At 60.1% G+C, this 15829-nt stretch overlaps 1 protein-coding gene across 7 annotated transcripts in view; it reads left to right on the top strand.

Moving 5' to 3' along the window:
• The window catches only part of ZMYND8 (zinc finger MYND-type containing 8), a 105223-nt gene extending 94025 nt beyond the window's left edge, over positions 1–11198 (top strand). For all 7 annotated transcript variants that reach the window (XM_056108434.1, XM_056108437.1, XM_056108438.1 and 4 more), the window contains 7 exons: positions 1705–1895; positions 3866–3946; positions 5613–5691; positions 6120–6359; positions 7700–7860; positions 9075–9141; positions 11044–11198. In XM_056108434.1, the coding sequence (XP_055964409.1) occupies positions 1705–1895; positions 3866–3946; positions 5613–5691; positions 6120–6359; positions 7700–7860; positions 9075–9141; positions 11044–11183 (959 nt within the window). In that variant the 3' untranslated portion in view covers positions 11184–11198. The remainder of the gene's footprint in view (positions 1–1704; positions 1896–3865; positions 3947–5612; positions 5692–6119; positions 6360–7699; positions 7861–9074; positions 9142–11043) is intronic.
• Positions 11199–15829: the final 4631 nt, after the last annotated feature.

The following is a 15829-nucleotide window of genomic DNA, read 5'->3' on the forward strand; positions in this document are numbered from 1 at the left end:
TTTTTTCATTTTTCATTTTTCAGTTCCCGTTTATTTTCCGGCCACCCGAGGCCTTTCCCGTATCCCAAGAGGCCCTTTGACACCTTCCGTTCGGCTTTTTTCTTTTTTTCCTTCTTGAAAATGGTTTGGCCACTTGAGGGTTTTACTTTCATTTTTTTTTTTTTTTTTTTAAATAATCGGTCGTGAACTGAACCATCCAGGCCTAGGTGGCCCTTAGGAAGGGGTCCAGATGCTTCCAGCGAAGTCTGTCGTCCCACCAGTCGACGGTTCATTTCATGCTTCTGCCTTTCTTAGCTGCCCCGTTGACACGGACACACACGTTTGACACATGTGTGCATATATAGTTACATTGACATATATATGAAGCCGTTCCCCAAAAAAAAAGTGATGACTTCCTTTTTCTATTTTTTCCCCCTTTTTTCTTTTTTAAAAGCATAGACTTGGTATCCTACTTGCCTCTTCCCTACCACCCGCATGTTTTGGAGGCCTCTCCTTGTCCGTTCTCAGAGCTCTCCTTCATCCCTGTGGACTGCTGCGTACTATTCCCGCCTTTATTCCAAGTGCTCCCCCCACGGACGAGCACAGGCTGCTTCCGGTCTTTCCCGGTGTAAGCGGGGCTGCACTGAACACGCTCGCGTATGTTTTCCATGCGTGTGCTCGGATGTCTTGGCATGAGTTCGGGAGACTTGCTGAGTGGGCAGTTGGCAGCCAGTGTTCCCGTCGGACCGTGGGATTTCTCTGACAGCTGATGTCACGTGCGCCCCCCCACCCCTACCCCAGCTGTGTCGGGGGATCCCTCCAGAACCAGGGGGAGCCCCGTGGCCACCAGCTCTCAGTAACCTGTGTCTGGATCCTGGAAGGGGTCCCTTGCCTGGCCCTCCCCCGTAGCCAGTGACCCCGAGTGTATGGAGGCCTGCGGGATGTGAGATGCAGAGGGAGCCAGGACTAACCCGGCCTCCAGTAGGACCCTGGGGAGCTGGGCGGGAGGGGGACAGGCTTGGTCAGCCGGGCAGGGACAGGCAGGGCTATCGGCTGGGGTGAATCTGTTCCCCTCCCCGGCCAGACTCACAGACTCCCAGACGTTAGGAACCTCCCCGAGAGAAGTCTTAAGTGCCCACATGGGTAATGTTATCAGTTCCTAAAGGCCATCCAGGTGGATGTGAACGGGGTACTTGGCAGAGCCTGACCAGAAGCAGAATGCTGCCCCAGAGCAGGTTCAGCCTGGACCGGGAGGGGGCCTGGTGTTTCTGGGCTGGACCCTGCCAGGCGGAGCTTGGGGGCTGAGCTCAGGGCCAGGCCCAGCCATCGGTGCTGAGCAACCTCATGGTGCCAGAACAAAGCCAGTGCTCCAGCCCTTCCATCCGTCTCCCTCGCTGAGACTGGCAGGTGTGTCGGGGAGAAGATAAGGGTGAGCGAGGAGACGGTTGAAGGGGGCTAGAGACGGGGAAAGCGGATGGTCCGTGGAGGCTTCCCTGAGTCTACTGACGGGGTGCTTGTCCTCCCCAGGGGCTAGGAGACCAGCCCTGTTTCTGGGTGTCTGGAAGAGCAGGAACCGGAGGGTGGGGGTGGCCTCGTGGGTGGGGAACGCGGCATTTGTGCCCGGATGGGGCAGTGGGCTGTGCGCAGCTCTGCCCACCCCCGGGGGCTTTGAGCTGGGCCGACCCCTCCCCCGCAGGGGGCTGAGTGCGCCTCTTGCTTCCCCAGCTGTGCAGCAGAAGGAGATCACGCAGAGCCCGTCCACCTCCACCATCACCCTGGTGACCAGCACCCAGCCGTCCTCCCTGGTCACCAGCTCCGGGGGCACCAGCACCCTGGCCTCCTCCATCAGCGCTGACCTCCCCATTGCCACCGCCTCGGCTGACGTCGCTGCCGACATTGCCAAGTACACTAGCAAGGTGAGAGCCCCCGGGGACATCCTCAGGGGTGACCTTGCAGGATTTTTGTGTGTGTGTGGGGGGGTCACAGGAAGGAAGGATGCTCGATTTCCTTTGGGGGGGTGTCGGGGGCACACCTGGCAGTACTCAGGGCTTACTCCTGGCTCTGTGCTCCAGGGATCACGTCTCGTGGTGCTCGGGGGACCGTATTATGGGGTGCCGGGGATCGAACCCGGGTCAGCCTCGTGCAAGCCAAGTGCCTCACCTGTTGTGATGTCTCCCCAGACTGCCGGTTTGCGCCGAGGACTCCTGAGGCCAGATTCTTCACTTGGGTCTTGTTGGGTCTAAGCAGAGCGGTCCAGGCTGGCACGGGTGATGCCCCGAGCACACAGCTTCTAGGGCTGGAGTGATAGCACAGCGGGGAGGGCATTTGCCTTGCACGTGGCCAACCCGGGTTCGATTCCAAGCATCGCCAGGAGTAACCCCTGAGCATCGCTGGGTGTGACCCAAAAAGCAAAAAAAAAAAAAAAAAAAAAAACAACCCAAGCACACAGCTTCTAAAGTAGGCACCAGACATGGGTGTGACTGCAGGCAGGACTGCCCGTGAAGATGGGCTAAGAGATTGGTTTGGGTTTCGGATTCGGGAACCACAGAGGGACAGACCGAAACCCAGGACTTGCAGACTCCTGTCTCTGTCCCTGTCCCCACCTGCAGCCCCCAGCCCCAGCTCTGAGAAAGTGGCGTGGACTGCCTGGTGCCTCTCACCCACCTCTGCGTCCTGCTGGGGTCCCTCCACACTCTGCAGCTGCCAGGCACTTGCAGTGCATCTGTCCGGGTGATGGTCAGCTGTCGTTCTGTCCTCCTGGCCATGTGTTGCATGCAGGGGACTCGCCAGTGGGGCTTTATTGTCAGAGGAGTCACTGAAATGCCCGTTCCCAGGGCAGGGCATGTCTGACCTGCTGTCGGTCGGCGCCAGTCCTGTGACTCTGATCATAGCACAGACTTGCCCTGAAGCCTTAAGCCACGGATTCCTACGTGGGTGGTCAGTACCCTTCTTGCGCGATAGGGCTTCAGCTGAGTCAGGTGGCCAGGACTGTAGAAATGACAGTGAATAGTACCAATGGTGGCCAACAGGCATTCCCAGAATCCTCATTCCCCCCACGCACACCCCCCCCTTTTTTTTTTTTGCTTTTTGGGTCACACCCAGCAATGCACAGGGGTTACTCCTGGCTCATGCACTCAGGAATCACTCCTGGCGGTGCTTGGGGGACCATATGGGATGCCGGGCATTGAACTCAGGTTGGCCATTTGCAAGGCAAATGCCCTACCAGCTCGCTGTACTATCGCTCTGACTCCAATTCAATTTTTATTTTATTTTTTTTCTTTTTGGGTCATACCTGGTGAGGCACAGGGGTTACTCCTGGCTCTGCACTCAGGAATCACTCCTGGCGGTGCTCAGGGGACCATATGGGATGCTGGGAATCGAACCCGGGTCGACCGCGTGCAAGGCAAACACCCTATGCGCTGTACTAGCGCTCCGACCCCAATTCAACTTTATTTTTATAAATTCATAAAATTTCATGGATTTTTATTACACTCAATAAAACAACACAATCCCAGCTCCATTCCACCTTCCCACCACCATTATTTTGTGTATTCTCACCACCCCCAATGCCTGTCCCAAAATAATGTATTTGGTGTAGCTTGTTATGGATAAGCCACTAAACGTGATCCAAAAAAGTTTCCTCAGGGGAAGGTGTGTGAAGACTGTTTTGTCTCGCCTTGAGCCTTTAAGCCGAAGTAGGAGAGATTACTAATAATGTTGTCATGCGTGTTTCTTTTGTGAAAAAAGAGACTGTTCCGGAAACCTCAGTAGGACCCATTGTCTAATTTCACCTGGGGGACTCCGGGCCCGTGAAACGGAATTGGGGCGCATGTCATCTGGGCAGAGCCGGGCAGGGTGGCATCATGGCGTCTCTGTCCTCTTCCAGATGATGGACGCCATCAAGGGCACGATGACGGAGATCTACAACGACCTTTCCAAGAACACGACTGGAAGCACCATCGCCGAGGTCAGCGCAGATGCCCACCCCAGGCATTACCAAGCGGGGGGGGGTCCCAGCGCTGTCCAGGGGATGGGGGTGGTGTTTCTTCTCCCAGCCACCTGGGTCGCTTATGGCTGCGTCCAGTGCTCATGTGAGCCTCAGTGGACCTGAAAGCCGGTCTCACCGCTCCTTGTAAAGTGTGTCCTGTGATCCTTCCCTCCTCACAGACATGTGGAGGCCAGTGTACAGAGTCTCCGCGCGTCATGCTAACCCTGGGGGCTGGCGCGGTGATGACCACGTTAAGAATAGCCTCCCTGGATGGTGGTCAGTGTCTAGGGGTGGCCAGGGGCCTCGGCAGCCCTGGGGTTCCAGGGTGTGTGTGTGGCGGGGGCGGGGGTTAGTGTCCATGGTGGTGAAGAGCCAAGACTCCTGGGCACTGCCGTGACCGCTGATGACCAAGTAGACCCTCCCGTGAAGAAGAGGCAATGTGAAGGTGGAGCGATAGCACAGCGGGGAGGGTGTTTACCTTGCACACGGCCGACCCGGGTTCGATTCCCAGCATCCCATAGGTCCTACCCCGAGCACTGCCAGGAGTAACTCCTGAATGTAGACCCAGGAGTAACCCTTGAGCACCATGGGTGTGACCCAAAAAGCAAAAACAAAACAGAAGAGGAATGTTCCAGAAGGTGGCCTGCTCTGCCCTCACCTCTGGAGTGAAAGATGTTTAAAATGTTGGCGTATGGTTGGGTCCATTTCAGTCCTTGGGGTTCCTCTGGGTGCCAGGAAGTCGGATACGACCCCGTTCTCGCGGGGTCACCTCTGTCCAGCAGTGTGCTGACTCGGTGGTTCCGGCCCAGAGATGCTGAGGTTGGGGGGTGACCCCGGAGGAGGATGGAACTTGGGGTGCACTGCCCGGCACACACATTTCCCCCATGGCACCTCCCAGCTCTCCCTCCCCCGAGTGTCCGATGGGAGTGAGGCTCTGAGAAGCCCCTCCACAGCCACTGGCCTTTCTGGATTCTTCGGGCTCCTTTCCCAAGGCTAGCAATGCCGCTGACCCGTCATTCTTTGGGGGTCGGCCCTCGCATGGGTCGGCAGAAGCCCTGACACACACCTGCTCTCATAGCACCCCCGGTTGTGACCACCAGATTGTCCCCGGACAGGGTCACCTTGTGAAGGATGAATGCCAGGTGGGATGGCCCCAGGGGACAGTAGTGCAGTCTCACCCCTCCTCCCTCCCCCCAGAGTACCTTTTGGTTCTCAAGACTTTTTGGGATTTCAGCTGAAGGCTTTTTTGGACCCACTTTCAGATGTCGAAGGAGGCCGCCTCTGCTTTGGCTCAGGTCCGCATTGAGCCTTTCGGAGGGTCACGTTCGTCATGGTCCTTCTGTTTACAGGCCACACTCAGCTGTGCCCGGGGTGGTGTCCCCGGCTCGGTGCTCGAGGGTCGCTCCCCACCCTGCCCCGGCTGCAAACTGGGGTCCCCATCGCACAGGGAGAGCCTCCCCCGCTCCCGTACTGCCTCCCCAGACCAGGTTATTTATCCTAGAAACTGCTGCCCGTCTGGGCCCTCTTGAGCTTTGGGGGTCCTTGGAACGGGGGGTGGCTACCTGCGATGCTCACCCCCCCGGGACCCCCTCCCCGCGCCCCCCCCACCCCCCCACTGAGGTGCCGTTTGTCCCGTGTCCTTCAGATCCGCAGGCTGAGGATCGAGATTGAGAAGCTACAGTGGCTGCACCAGCAGGAGCTCTCGGAGATGAAGCACAACCTGGGTGAGGCCCGTGGGGCCCCGGGGTGGTCATGCCTCACGGGGACCCTCCTTCCCCTTCTCTAGCTGCCATGAGTGGAGCGAGCGGGGCGCCCCCGGGTGTCAGCCCCGGCTGTTCCCGAGTGAGCCCCAGTCACGGGCATCAGCTCTGGAGCACCCCAGAGAGCGGGTCCAGCCCTGTCTGGGAAGGAGGGCTTGGGGCCGTAACTGTGTCCATCGCGGGCTCAGTGCAGGAGGGCGGGCGCGACCCCAGACTCAACTCTGCTTGCTTCATCTGGGGTCGCTCATGGTCTGTATTTTTTTTGGGGGGGGTGCAGGGGAGAGACCGCAGCACCCGGCTCGGGAGGCTGCGGGGTAAGACCAGGCAGCTCCAGGGGTTGGGGGGCGGGGCGCATCCATTGACCACCGGTTTCTGTGTGTTTGTCCCCTCAGAGCTGACCATGGCGGAGATGCGGCAGAGCCTGGAGCAGGAGCGGGACCGGCTCATGGCCGAGGTCAAGAAGCAGCTGGAGCTGGAGAAGCAGCAGGCGGTGGACGAGACCAAGAAGAAGCAGTGGTGCGCGCACTGCCGCAAAGAGGCCATCTTCTACTGCTGCTGGAACACCAGCTACTGCGACTACCCCTGCCAGCAGGCCCACTGGCCCGAGCACATGAAGTCCTGCACCCAGTCAGGTAGCGGCGCTCCCGGCCCCGATGCCCCCTGCTCACCAGGCAGTGGCTGATCCCGGACCCTCTCCGTCCCCCCGAGTCGGGCAGTGGCCGGCTCCCGGGCCCTCTCTGTCCTGTGCTCCTCACGGACCTGGGAAGGTGGCACTAAGACCCAGAGGGCCGGATTTGCGGGTTCAAGGGCCTTTCGGTTTGCCAGAACCCTGCAAATTGACTCCCCGCGGGTGGAGGGTGGAGGCATTTTTGGTGACGCGGGCGTGGCAGGCTGGACCGTGTTCTCGGGGAACTGGATGAACTGTGATATCAGGGTGCCCGTACCTGTCCAGCCTGTTGTCTGAGCAGTGCCCGGCCTGACCTCGCAGGGGACAGAGTTCATAGCCACTTCTTTCTTTCCTTTTTTGGGGGGGGGGGCGGGGGAGTCACACCAGCATTGCACAGGGGTTCCTCCTGGCTCTGCACTCAGAAATTACCTCTGGCAGTGCTCAGGGGATCCTCTGGGATGCTGGGAATCGAACCCGGGTCAGCTGCGTGCAAGGCAAACGCCCTACCCGTTTTGCTATCGCTCTAGTCCCTTGTTTTGTGTTTGGGCCACCCCCAGTGATGCTCAGGACTTATGTGCTCAGGAGTTCACTACTGGCTGGGCTCAGGGGACCCTGTGGGGTGCCAGGGGTCGAACCCGGGTTGGCCACATGCAAGGCCAGCATTCTGCCCACTCTCCGGTCGCTTTGGCCCTGTAGGAGACGTTTCCAGTCTGGTCCTGCGGAGCCTCTGCTATCTCCTGGCTTCCCGCCGTGCCCCCCGCCCTGTTCTTCTCCCTTAAGAAGGCTGATGTGGCCATTCAGGGGTCCCCCTTGGTGGTGCCCAAGGGCTCTGTGCTCAGGGATTATTCCTGGCGGTGTCCAGGCAGACCCTGCAGTGCGTCCAGCGTCCAGCCTAGAGCTGCAGCTTGGACCCGTCTCCCCGTCCCCGGGGTGCCGCCAGCCTGCCTTTGGACAGACGTGTCCTGCGTGCACCCCTCCGGAGCTCCTCTCCGGTGTCTTCATTTGCAATGTGTCTCGGTGGGGGGCCTTTCCCCGGACTGGGCCTCTGCCAGGTTTCATTTCCCATGAGTCTCCATGGCCACCCCAGAAGGCCGCCCACCTCTGCGGCTGTGTGTCCAGTTGGAGTCATCAGGGCCCGACTCAGGCCTTGGCGTTTTCTCGCCCCTCACCGGAAGTCCAGCTCCTGGCCCCCGATAGCGTTGGTGTCCTGGATGGGACGGACGGGCAGCCGCCTCTTCTCCAGGGGTGCGCCCAGCCGCCGCCCTCTCTCCTGACCTCACGGTGCCTCTCCCTGCTCCCCCACAGCCACGGCCCCGCAGCAGGAGACAGACACCGAGGCCAGCACGGAAACTGTGGGCAAGTCTGCCCAGGGCAGCACAGCCAGCACGCAGGCCCCCACGCCCGAGCCCGCCAGCAACACGAAGGAGAAGGAGGCACCCACCGAGAAGAGCAAGGAGAGTTCTGCGGTGAGTGTCCCGGACCTTTGAGACATACGCGCCCTTCTTTGGGGCCGGGTAGTGTTGGGGTGGACCCTGTCCATCGCCCTGGGTGTCCTGACGTGGAATCTCAGGGAGTCTCAGCACAGCTCCTGGCACCCGGATGTGGGCGCAGGATGTGGGCGCAGGAATCGGACGGGCGGACGGGCGGGGTTGACATTAGAGAGAGAGAGACAGACAGACAGATAGACAGACAGACAGACAGACAGACAGACCGACAGACCCGTGGTCGCCCTTTGAGTCTTTTTTTTTTTCTTTTTTGCGTTTTTGGGTCACACCCGGCAATGCTCAGGGGTTCCTCCTGGCTCTGCACTCAGGGATTACTCCTGGAGGTGTTTGGGGAGACCATATTGGGTACTGAGCATCGAACCCGGGTCAGCCACGTGCAAGGCAAATGCCCTACCCGCTTGTGCTGTAACTCCAGCCCCCCCCCTTTAGGCCCTTCTCTGAGAGGCCGGGAGGGTGTCTATGTCTGCCCTGACCCGGACAGTGGCCACCAGTCACACCTGACGTGTCCCCAAAGACCAGAGCTTGTCACTTTATTTCCTTTCAGTTCATCTGAATGCAGAAAGTCAGGTGGGGACCGGTGACAGCCAAGTTGGAGTGTGCGAAGCTCCTGCTGGTGTCGGGGCATGTGGGGGCGGGAAGGGGGTTAACCTTACATGAGACACTATGGCCCGAGGGGCGGGGGGCGGGGGAAGAAATGTCATTGCCCCACCTGTCTGGGCTCTCCCACTGGGCCTGAGGCACGAGAACCAAGTGAAATGAGAGCGAGTCCGTCCAGGTTGTTTGCTTTTTGGGTCACACCCAGCAGTGCTCAGGGATTACTCCTGGCGGTGCTCAGGGGACCCTATGGGATGCTGAGGATTGAACCCAGGTTGGCCGCGTGCCAGGCAAACGCCCTACCTGCTGTGCTATCGCTCTGGCCCCTGAGTCGATCCAGTTTAGAAGTCATCAGCCTTATTTTCTTGGCTCTAGGCAGCGCAGAAGTCGGCCAAGGCGGGGAATGTTCTAGAGCTGTCGGATCCGGTCGGGTCGGCCTTGTGCAGTTCTCCTGTGTGTTCAGTGGGAGAATTAGAACCCAGGCCTGAGGGTCACCCCTGCCTGAGTCAGTGCTGCGCCCTGAGCCCGGGGGCTCCCTGGCCCCTGTGCCCTGAGACCCTCCCCCCCTCTTTGTGTTCCAGACCCTCGACCTTTCTGGTTCCCGGGAGATGCCCTCTTCCATTCTCTTAGGCTCCAGCCAAGGCTCCGGTATGTTGTCGCCCCCTGCTGGCTGAGCGGTGCCATCACGGCCCACGCAGGCAGGGGGAGCCAGTGGGTCTTTAGGTAGACTGGGGGTGGGGCAGGGGGTGCGCTGGGTGGGTTACTGGGGGGTTGCGGAGGGCACGGCCGCATTCAGACGCCCTGCAGGTGGGATTTCCCTGACTTCCTGACACTGTAGATGGGGATTTCTGCCCTCAGCAGCGAGTTAAAGGAGGATCTTTCTGTAGGACGCTTTGGGGCGGGGTAACCTGCTTGGCTCTTCAGGGGGGTGGGGAGGCCGATCTCCTTACTCACCTCAGACCCAAAATACAGGGGCACCCCCTGTCGGAGTGGTCCATTTCCCCCTTCCCTCCGGAGGGAATCTCAAATAGGCCCAGCCGAGAATGGAGCTTTAGCCACTCTTTAATATTTTTAATATTTTCTCGATTCTGCAGTCTTTTTCGCTCCTTTTTTTTTTTTTCCATTTTGGGTCACACCCGGCGATGCTCAGGGGGTTATTCCTGACTCATGCACTCAGGAATTACTCCTGGCGATGCTCGGGGGACCCTATGGGATGCTGGGAATCGAACCCAGGTTGGCTGCGTGCAAGGCAAACGCCCTCCCTGCGGTGCTATCACTCCAGCCCCAGTCTTCTTCACTCTTGGGCATCGAGGAACCCACCGCGATTCTTGCTCTGGGCTCATCGCCTTCCCTCTGAGTCGCCTCCCACGCGGACAGTCTTGCTTTTCCTCTCGGTGGGGATCGGAGAAAGTGTGTTAGGAGTGTGTGATTTCGAGTTTATCCTCGAGACAGTCAGTTAGGCCACCTCGCGGGGGGCTGTGGTTGGGCCGGAATTGCAAAGGCAACAGCGCAGGGGAGCCCCAGTGTGACTAGCTCCTGGCACCCGTGGGTCCCTGAGTGCAGCCCCCAGACAAAGCAGAAATGGGTGGAGGCGTTGGGAGAGTGGCCTGAAGGGTCTGAGCTGGCGTGCTTGCGTATGGCCAGGCGGTGGGGGGGCCTCAGCCTCGGGTGAGTGATGCCCTATTGGGTCGGGACCCCAGGCTGGTGAATGGGGGGGGGTGCAGTGAGTACCTAAGTCCAGATCTCGGCTGTGAGGGAGGTGGGCCTGGCCCTGGCCGTGCGTGTAGCGCTGGGGGACGTGACGGGGGTGAGGGCAGAGGTCATCTGTGACCGCAGGCTGAGCTTGGGATGTCAGTGGAGAAATCCAGCCTTGGACTGGACCTAAAGGGGCTTGGGGTCAGAGTTCAGACTGGGGAGCGGAGCCACGGAGCTGCAGGGGGGTGCGGGTGAGTTGGTGTGGGGGGTCAGAGGTGAAGGGCGGATGGAGGGGCCAAGTAGGGAGAAAAGAGCCCAGTTCTGTCTAGTTTGGGGGCCACGGGGGGGTCACTCCTGGCAGGCTTTGGGGAACCATATGCGGGGCCGGGGGTTGGATCTGGGTTGGCTGTGTGCCAGGCGAATGCATGGTTCTGGGTCATGAGGGGCACCTGGGGGAGGGGGTTCGTTCCTCGACCGCGTCCCCCCTGACTCCCCCAACTTGTGTCTCTCGAGCACTTGTCCTGTAGGGTCCCCCCCACCTGCCCTTTCGGTTTTTGGGTTTTTTTTTTTCTTTTTGGGTCACACCTGGCGATGCTCAGGGGCTACTCCTGGTTCATGCACTCAGGAGTTACTCCTGGACCCTATGGGATGCTGGGAATCGAACCCAGGTTGACCACATGCAAGGCAAACGCCCTTCCCGCTGGGCTATCGCTCCAGTCCCAGCCCTTCTGGTTTTGTTCCTGTACAACTAAGGTGCCCTGCCAACCCCAAACCAGGGCGTATTTGGTGCGGGGTGTGGGATGGGCACCTTCCCCGGCCTCTGGGGTGCTGACCCCGTGCCTGGTCGCCCCACAGAGCACTCCCGGAGCAGCAAGTCCAGCGGCTGGAGCGGCGGCGAGGAGAAGCGGCCGGCACCCCGCACCGAGCAGAGCAGCACCCCCAGCTCCAAGAACCTCCTGCCCTCAGAGTCGCGGCTGGACGCCTTCTGGGACTAGGGCCACGGCGGCGTGGCCCCAGAGGCGGCCCCAGGACAGCGGGAAAGAGTGAAGAAGCGGGAGGCGGGAGGAGCACGCCTCCCCCTCTCACGGGAGCACTCCTGCCTCAGACTCAGCCTGGTCCCCGCACCCGGCCCAGGGCGGCCCACACTACACACACGCTCCCGCCTTGGCCCCCCGGGGGCGGAGGGAACCCTCGCAGCTTCGGATGTAAATGATGTACAATGGATGCCCACGACCCGAGAGTTCCTCCCCCTTTTTATATTTGTATCAACTTTAACTTATAAAAAAAAAAAAGAAAAACAATTTTTTTTTAAAAAAAAACACCAACAAAAGGAATGTTTAGATGTTGGAGACCAGTTGGTCCCGCCTGCCCGTGTCTGTCCCGTGGGCATCCTCGGCGCCCGCCCCTCCCAGGGTGGATCCCCCGTGCCACTGCAGCAGGTGACGCTCCGAGTGGGGTCCCCCACCCCGAGCGTGTGGACACGCCCCCCCGCCACCCCACTTCAAGCCATGGCTCCCCTCCAAGAACCTTCTTCATCGTCTCACGGAAAGCAAGTACTCAAGTGCTCTGGACCGAGGGGCCAGGGAGGGGCGAGTTTGTTTCGTGAGCCTCGGAACAGCGAGGCCGACTCTGCCGAAAGGGGGACAAGACAAGGAGGTGTGTCCGTCCGTGTTTACAGAAGAGCGAGCCGAGCCGGGCAGTGGACGTGCAGAAGCAGACAGTGACCAGTTGCTCGCGGACCCGTCCCTGCCTCCCACACGCCTCGCCAACCTAGGAACTCGGGCAGAGCACGTCCGGGTCCCCGAGCCCGGATGCAGCATGTGCGTCTACGTGACCCGCTGGGATTTGAGTTTGTTCCCTAAGCATGACACGAAGCCTGGAGGGGACGGTGCCCGCCCCGCCCCGCCCTGTACACTACGTCCGCGGGTCGCTCCATTTTCCACGCCCTGTAAAATGATAAGCGTCGAACAAAGCCAGAGGTGATTGTATGTATATGCGCAAATTAATTGTACGATATCATTCCAGTACATTCGGTTGTACATTTTTCTTTTTTTTTTTAGTCTCGTTTACTTTCTCTTCGTTGTGGATGAGAGGATGCGAACCGTGCAGCTCCCAGCTAGCGGCCCGTGTTTAGAGAACCACACCAAGTATTAGCAGACCAGAGAGAAAGGATATTCGTGCATTGCAGTTGTGGGGGGGGAAATAGCCTAGCTGGCCTTACTCGTGAGCATAATTGCTTTTAGCATATGGAAGTATTTTTTCACATTTTCTTTGTATAAAATTTGTATTAAACTTAAAATATCTTTTTGGATGCTGGTGTTTCTTTGTGACTGAGCCAGGGGTCACTTAGGGATACTCTCTTTTTCGGGGTCCCCCCTGTGCCCTGCCCCAGCCTTTTCAGATTTCATCTTTTTTTTTTTTTTTTTGAAACAAGACGGTTGTGGGACAGTGGCTGAGCATCTTCCCTGTCTGGTCGCATGAGAAGGGCCGGGAGAGGCCATGGGCAGCTGAGGGCCTGGCTGGGTGTCCCCCGAGGGGCAGGAGGAAAGGTGGGCCTGTTCAGACACAGTGGGCTGAGGCCTGACCCCCTTGCAGGCTGCCTGTTCGTCCTTCCAGTGCGGCCACCCAGCAGGAGTGGGCTGGGAGGCCCCCTGCAGGCTGCTTGATGGCAGTGCAGGGGGAGGAACCCAATGGGGTGTGGTCAGAACTTGGCCAGGTGGTGCAGACCTCTCCTGGCCTGGGGACATGCCACATGCCACAGAGGCCCAGTGAAGAACGGTGGGGTTGTGAGCGTCTCAGCCGGGGCGCCCGGCAGGTGCAGACAGAGACTCCAGGCTGAGCATGGGGACAAGCTAAGCCAGAGAGAGATGCATTGGCACCCCTCTGGCCGCTAGGCACTGGTCCCGGGACGGCCGGCTCCAGGCCACGGGGAGCGAGGACGCCCGCACTTTGTGGTGTTTGGGCTTGTGACTGGCGTGTCAGCACTTTCCCTCACATCTGAGTCACCATGGGGGGACCAGAAGATCGTGGCCCGGGAGCCTCACAACTCCTGGGGGCTCCTTCTCTTCCCAGAATCCCCCTGTTCCCGCCCTCTGGTCATCCTCACTCATGGAACAGCGTGGAGGATGTTCACGGCTGGCCGCGCTGTGTGTCCCTCGGCTGTGGGCATGGGTTGTCAAGATTGTCAAGACCAGTGATGGGGAAGGCGACCACGGTCACCGAGTGGCCCAGCTCCTAAGTCTTGCCAAGGACACAAGCCTCTGGCCCCCTGCAGGACCTCGTCACCCCATGGCCAGCCTGCCCGGGAAGAAAAGACGCCCAGGAGGACGCCACTGCCCAGGGCCGGGAAATGGCTGCTGGGTTGTTGCTGGACCACAGCAGGGGCTGCCACCTGGAACCCGGGGCTGGAATGGAACCCACCGTGCTGCTGCATGCAGGTGACCCGGCTCCAAAAGTGGGAAGATGCTCCCTGGCAGCGGGGCTCACCTGATGTCCTGCCCGTCCCCTCTGCGGGGTCGGCCTCTGCTGCCGCCCAGGCCCCACTAAGCAGGCGGCCTGCAGGGACTTTGAGAGTGACCGGCTCATCGGGGCTGCCCTTGCTGGGCCTCTTGACCGTCAGAGGGGTTGTTGGCAGTGGCCGCACCGCAGAGCTGCCTCGACCCTGAGCTGGCTCGTGTTTTCGGGTGTTCATGACTCAGTTGAGATGGGATGTCTGGCGTGTGTGAGTGCGTGTGTGTGTGCGCGCGCGCGGTCGTGTGTGCGTACGTGTGCGTGCGTGCGTGCGTGTGTGTGTGTGTGTGTGTGTGTGTGTGTGTGTGTGTGTGTGTTTGTAGTGTCCTGGCTGGCCTCTTGGACCCCCTCCCCCCCGCGGCCCTGCAGGGGTGTTTGGGCTGACTGGCGGTTCACGCTCGCCACCTAGTGGCCTCCGGTGGGTCTGCAGCCCACGGCGGCCTGGGAGTTTGGGGAGAAGGTGGACAAAGCCCTCACTGGGTGCCCGCTGCAGGGGCAGCTGTGCCCATCACCTGCCTCTCGGAAGCACAGGTCGCAGCTCTGGTGGTTGTAGAGGGGAGCCGGGGGCTCTGGTGGGCGGGGCCTTGGAGCAGAAACCTATACAGGGTTCACGCACTTTGTTGGGCGGGTGTGGGGGAGGGATTCTCAGACAGTACCCAGGGGGTCCGGGGACCACACCAGAGCTGCCGTCTCTGAGGGGCTCTCGTCACCACCTTCGCGGCGGGGAAAACGGAGGTTCAGTGAGGCGCGTTTCCCACCATCTTTGCGCTGCTGGGTCAGGAAAAGCCTCGCTCCCCTCTGCAGGATGGGCCGGGGTGCGTCTGGGGGTCCAGTGGGCTGATGACCGTGGCTGGGGGGCCTCAGCTCAGTGCTGGGACGCGGTGACAATACACTCACGTCGGAAGAGGGCTTGGCCAGATTCCACCACACCAGGTGGCCGGTAGGACCCCAGGGCCTGGGGACAGGGGACTGGAAGGACAGAGAGACACTTCTGCCCCCTTCTCTAGAGCAGAACCCAAACTCATTGGGCCTCAAGTTGATACTCGGATTTTTAAATCGGATTTGATTGGAGCTTATCACCACCATATGAAAATAAAGCCCAGCATTTGCAAACAGTGTCATCTGTTCACCATCCCTGGTTCACTCTGGAAACCACAGCCGAACCCCTTGACATTTGGAACCAGCGAGGGGCTGGAGGGTAAGTTGCTTGCCTTAACGTGTCTGATCCCTGGCACCCCATCTGGTCCTCTGAGCACAGAGCCAGGAGTCAGCCCCAAGCACAGGTGAGGCCTCCCCTCCAAAATAAGAATCAGAGTTGGAGCCGGTGAGGCCACCTGACTACTGCCCTTGGCGTCTGACCTCAGAGGTCACTGTCGTGTCTGCTGGCCTCTGGGCATTGCCAGACCTTTCTCGAACCCTGAGGTGAGCACCTGGCCAAGGGTGTAACTGCCTTGTGGCCACCCGCAAAGCTGGGGTCTCCTGACCAGTGTGTGGGTTTCTGTGCCGCTCCAGCTCCTGCCTGATGGTTCGCAGCGCCCCCTGCTGGCTGCAGGGAGCACAGCCTAGGCCACACCAGGCTCCAACTCCAAAGGGACCAACCTGCCCTCTGACCCCTGACCTTTGTCCTCCCCACTGCCTGTGACTTCCCAGCCTGGCAGAATTTAGCTGCCAGGCGATCTAGCTCAGGGATTATCTCCGAGGTGACAGTCACATCCAGAGGGTCCCTGTCACCCCCTGCCCAGCTCCCTTGGGGGGGCTCAGCCAGCCGAGCTATATGGGTGCTAGAGGTCAGGGTCTCTCCGGCCGCCGGCCTGGGTCTGCACCCAGTGAGGGTGCAAAGGTCTCAGACCGCTGCTGGTTGGTCTCTGTTGCTGGCTGCCGCTGCGACCCCCTCCCCACCAGCCACTGGCTACTCGGGCGGGAATTGAGGCCGTGACCCGAGAAGCTGGGACCTGTTCCTGCTGGGCAGGGTGGAGGGCAGGCCAGGAGGCAGGAGGAGGGGATGGGGGTCCGAGGGAAAGGGGGGTAGGGGTTGAAGGAGGGCTGCGGGAGAGTGGGCAGAAAGACAGTGGGTGGGGGGGTGGGTAGAACGGGAGGACTCACGGGCAGGCAGGGGGACGAGAGGGGTCCG

This window comes from Sorex fumeus, unplaced genomic scaffold (genome assembly GCF_029834395.1).
Source record: "Sorex fumeus unplaced genomic scaffold, SorFum_2.1 ptg000213l, whole genome shotgun sequence".
Taxonomy (NCBI): domain Eukaryota; kingdom Metazoa; phylum Chordata; class Mammalia; order Eulipotyphla; family Soricidae; genus Sorex; species Sorex fumeus.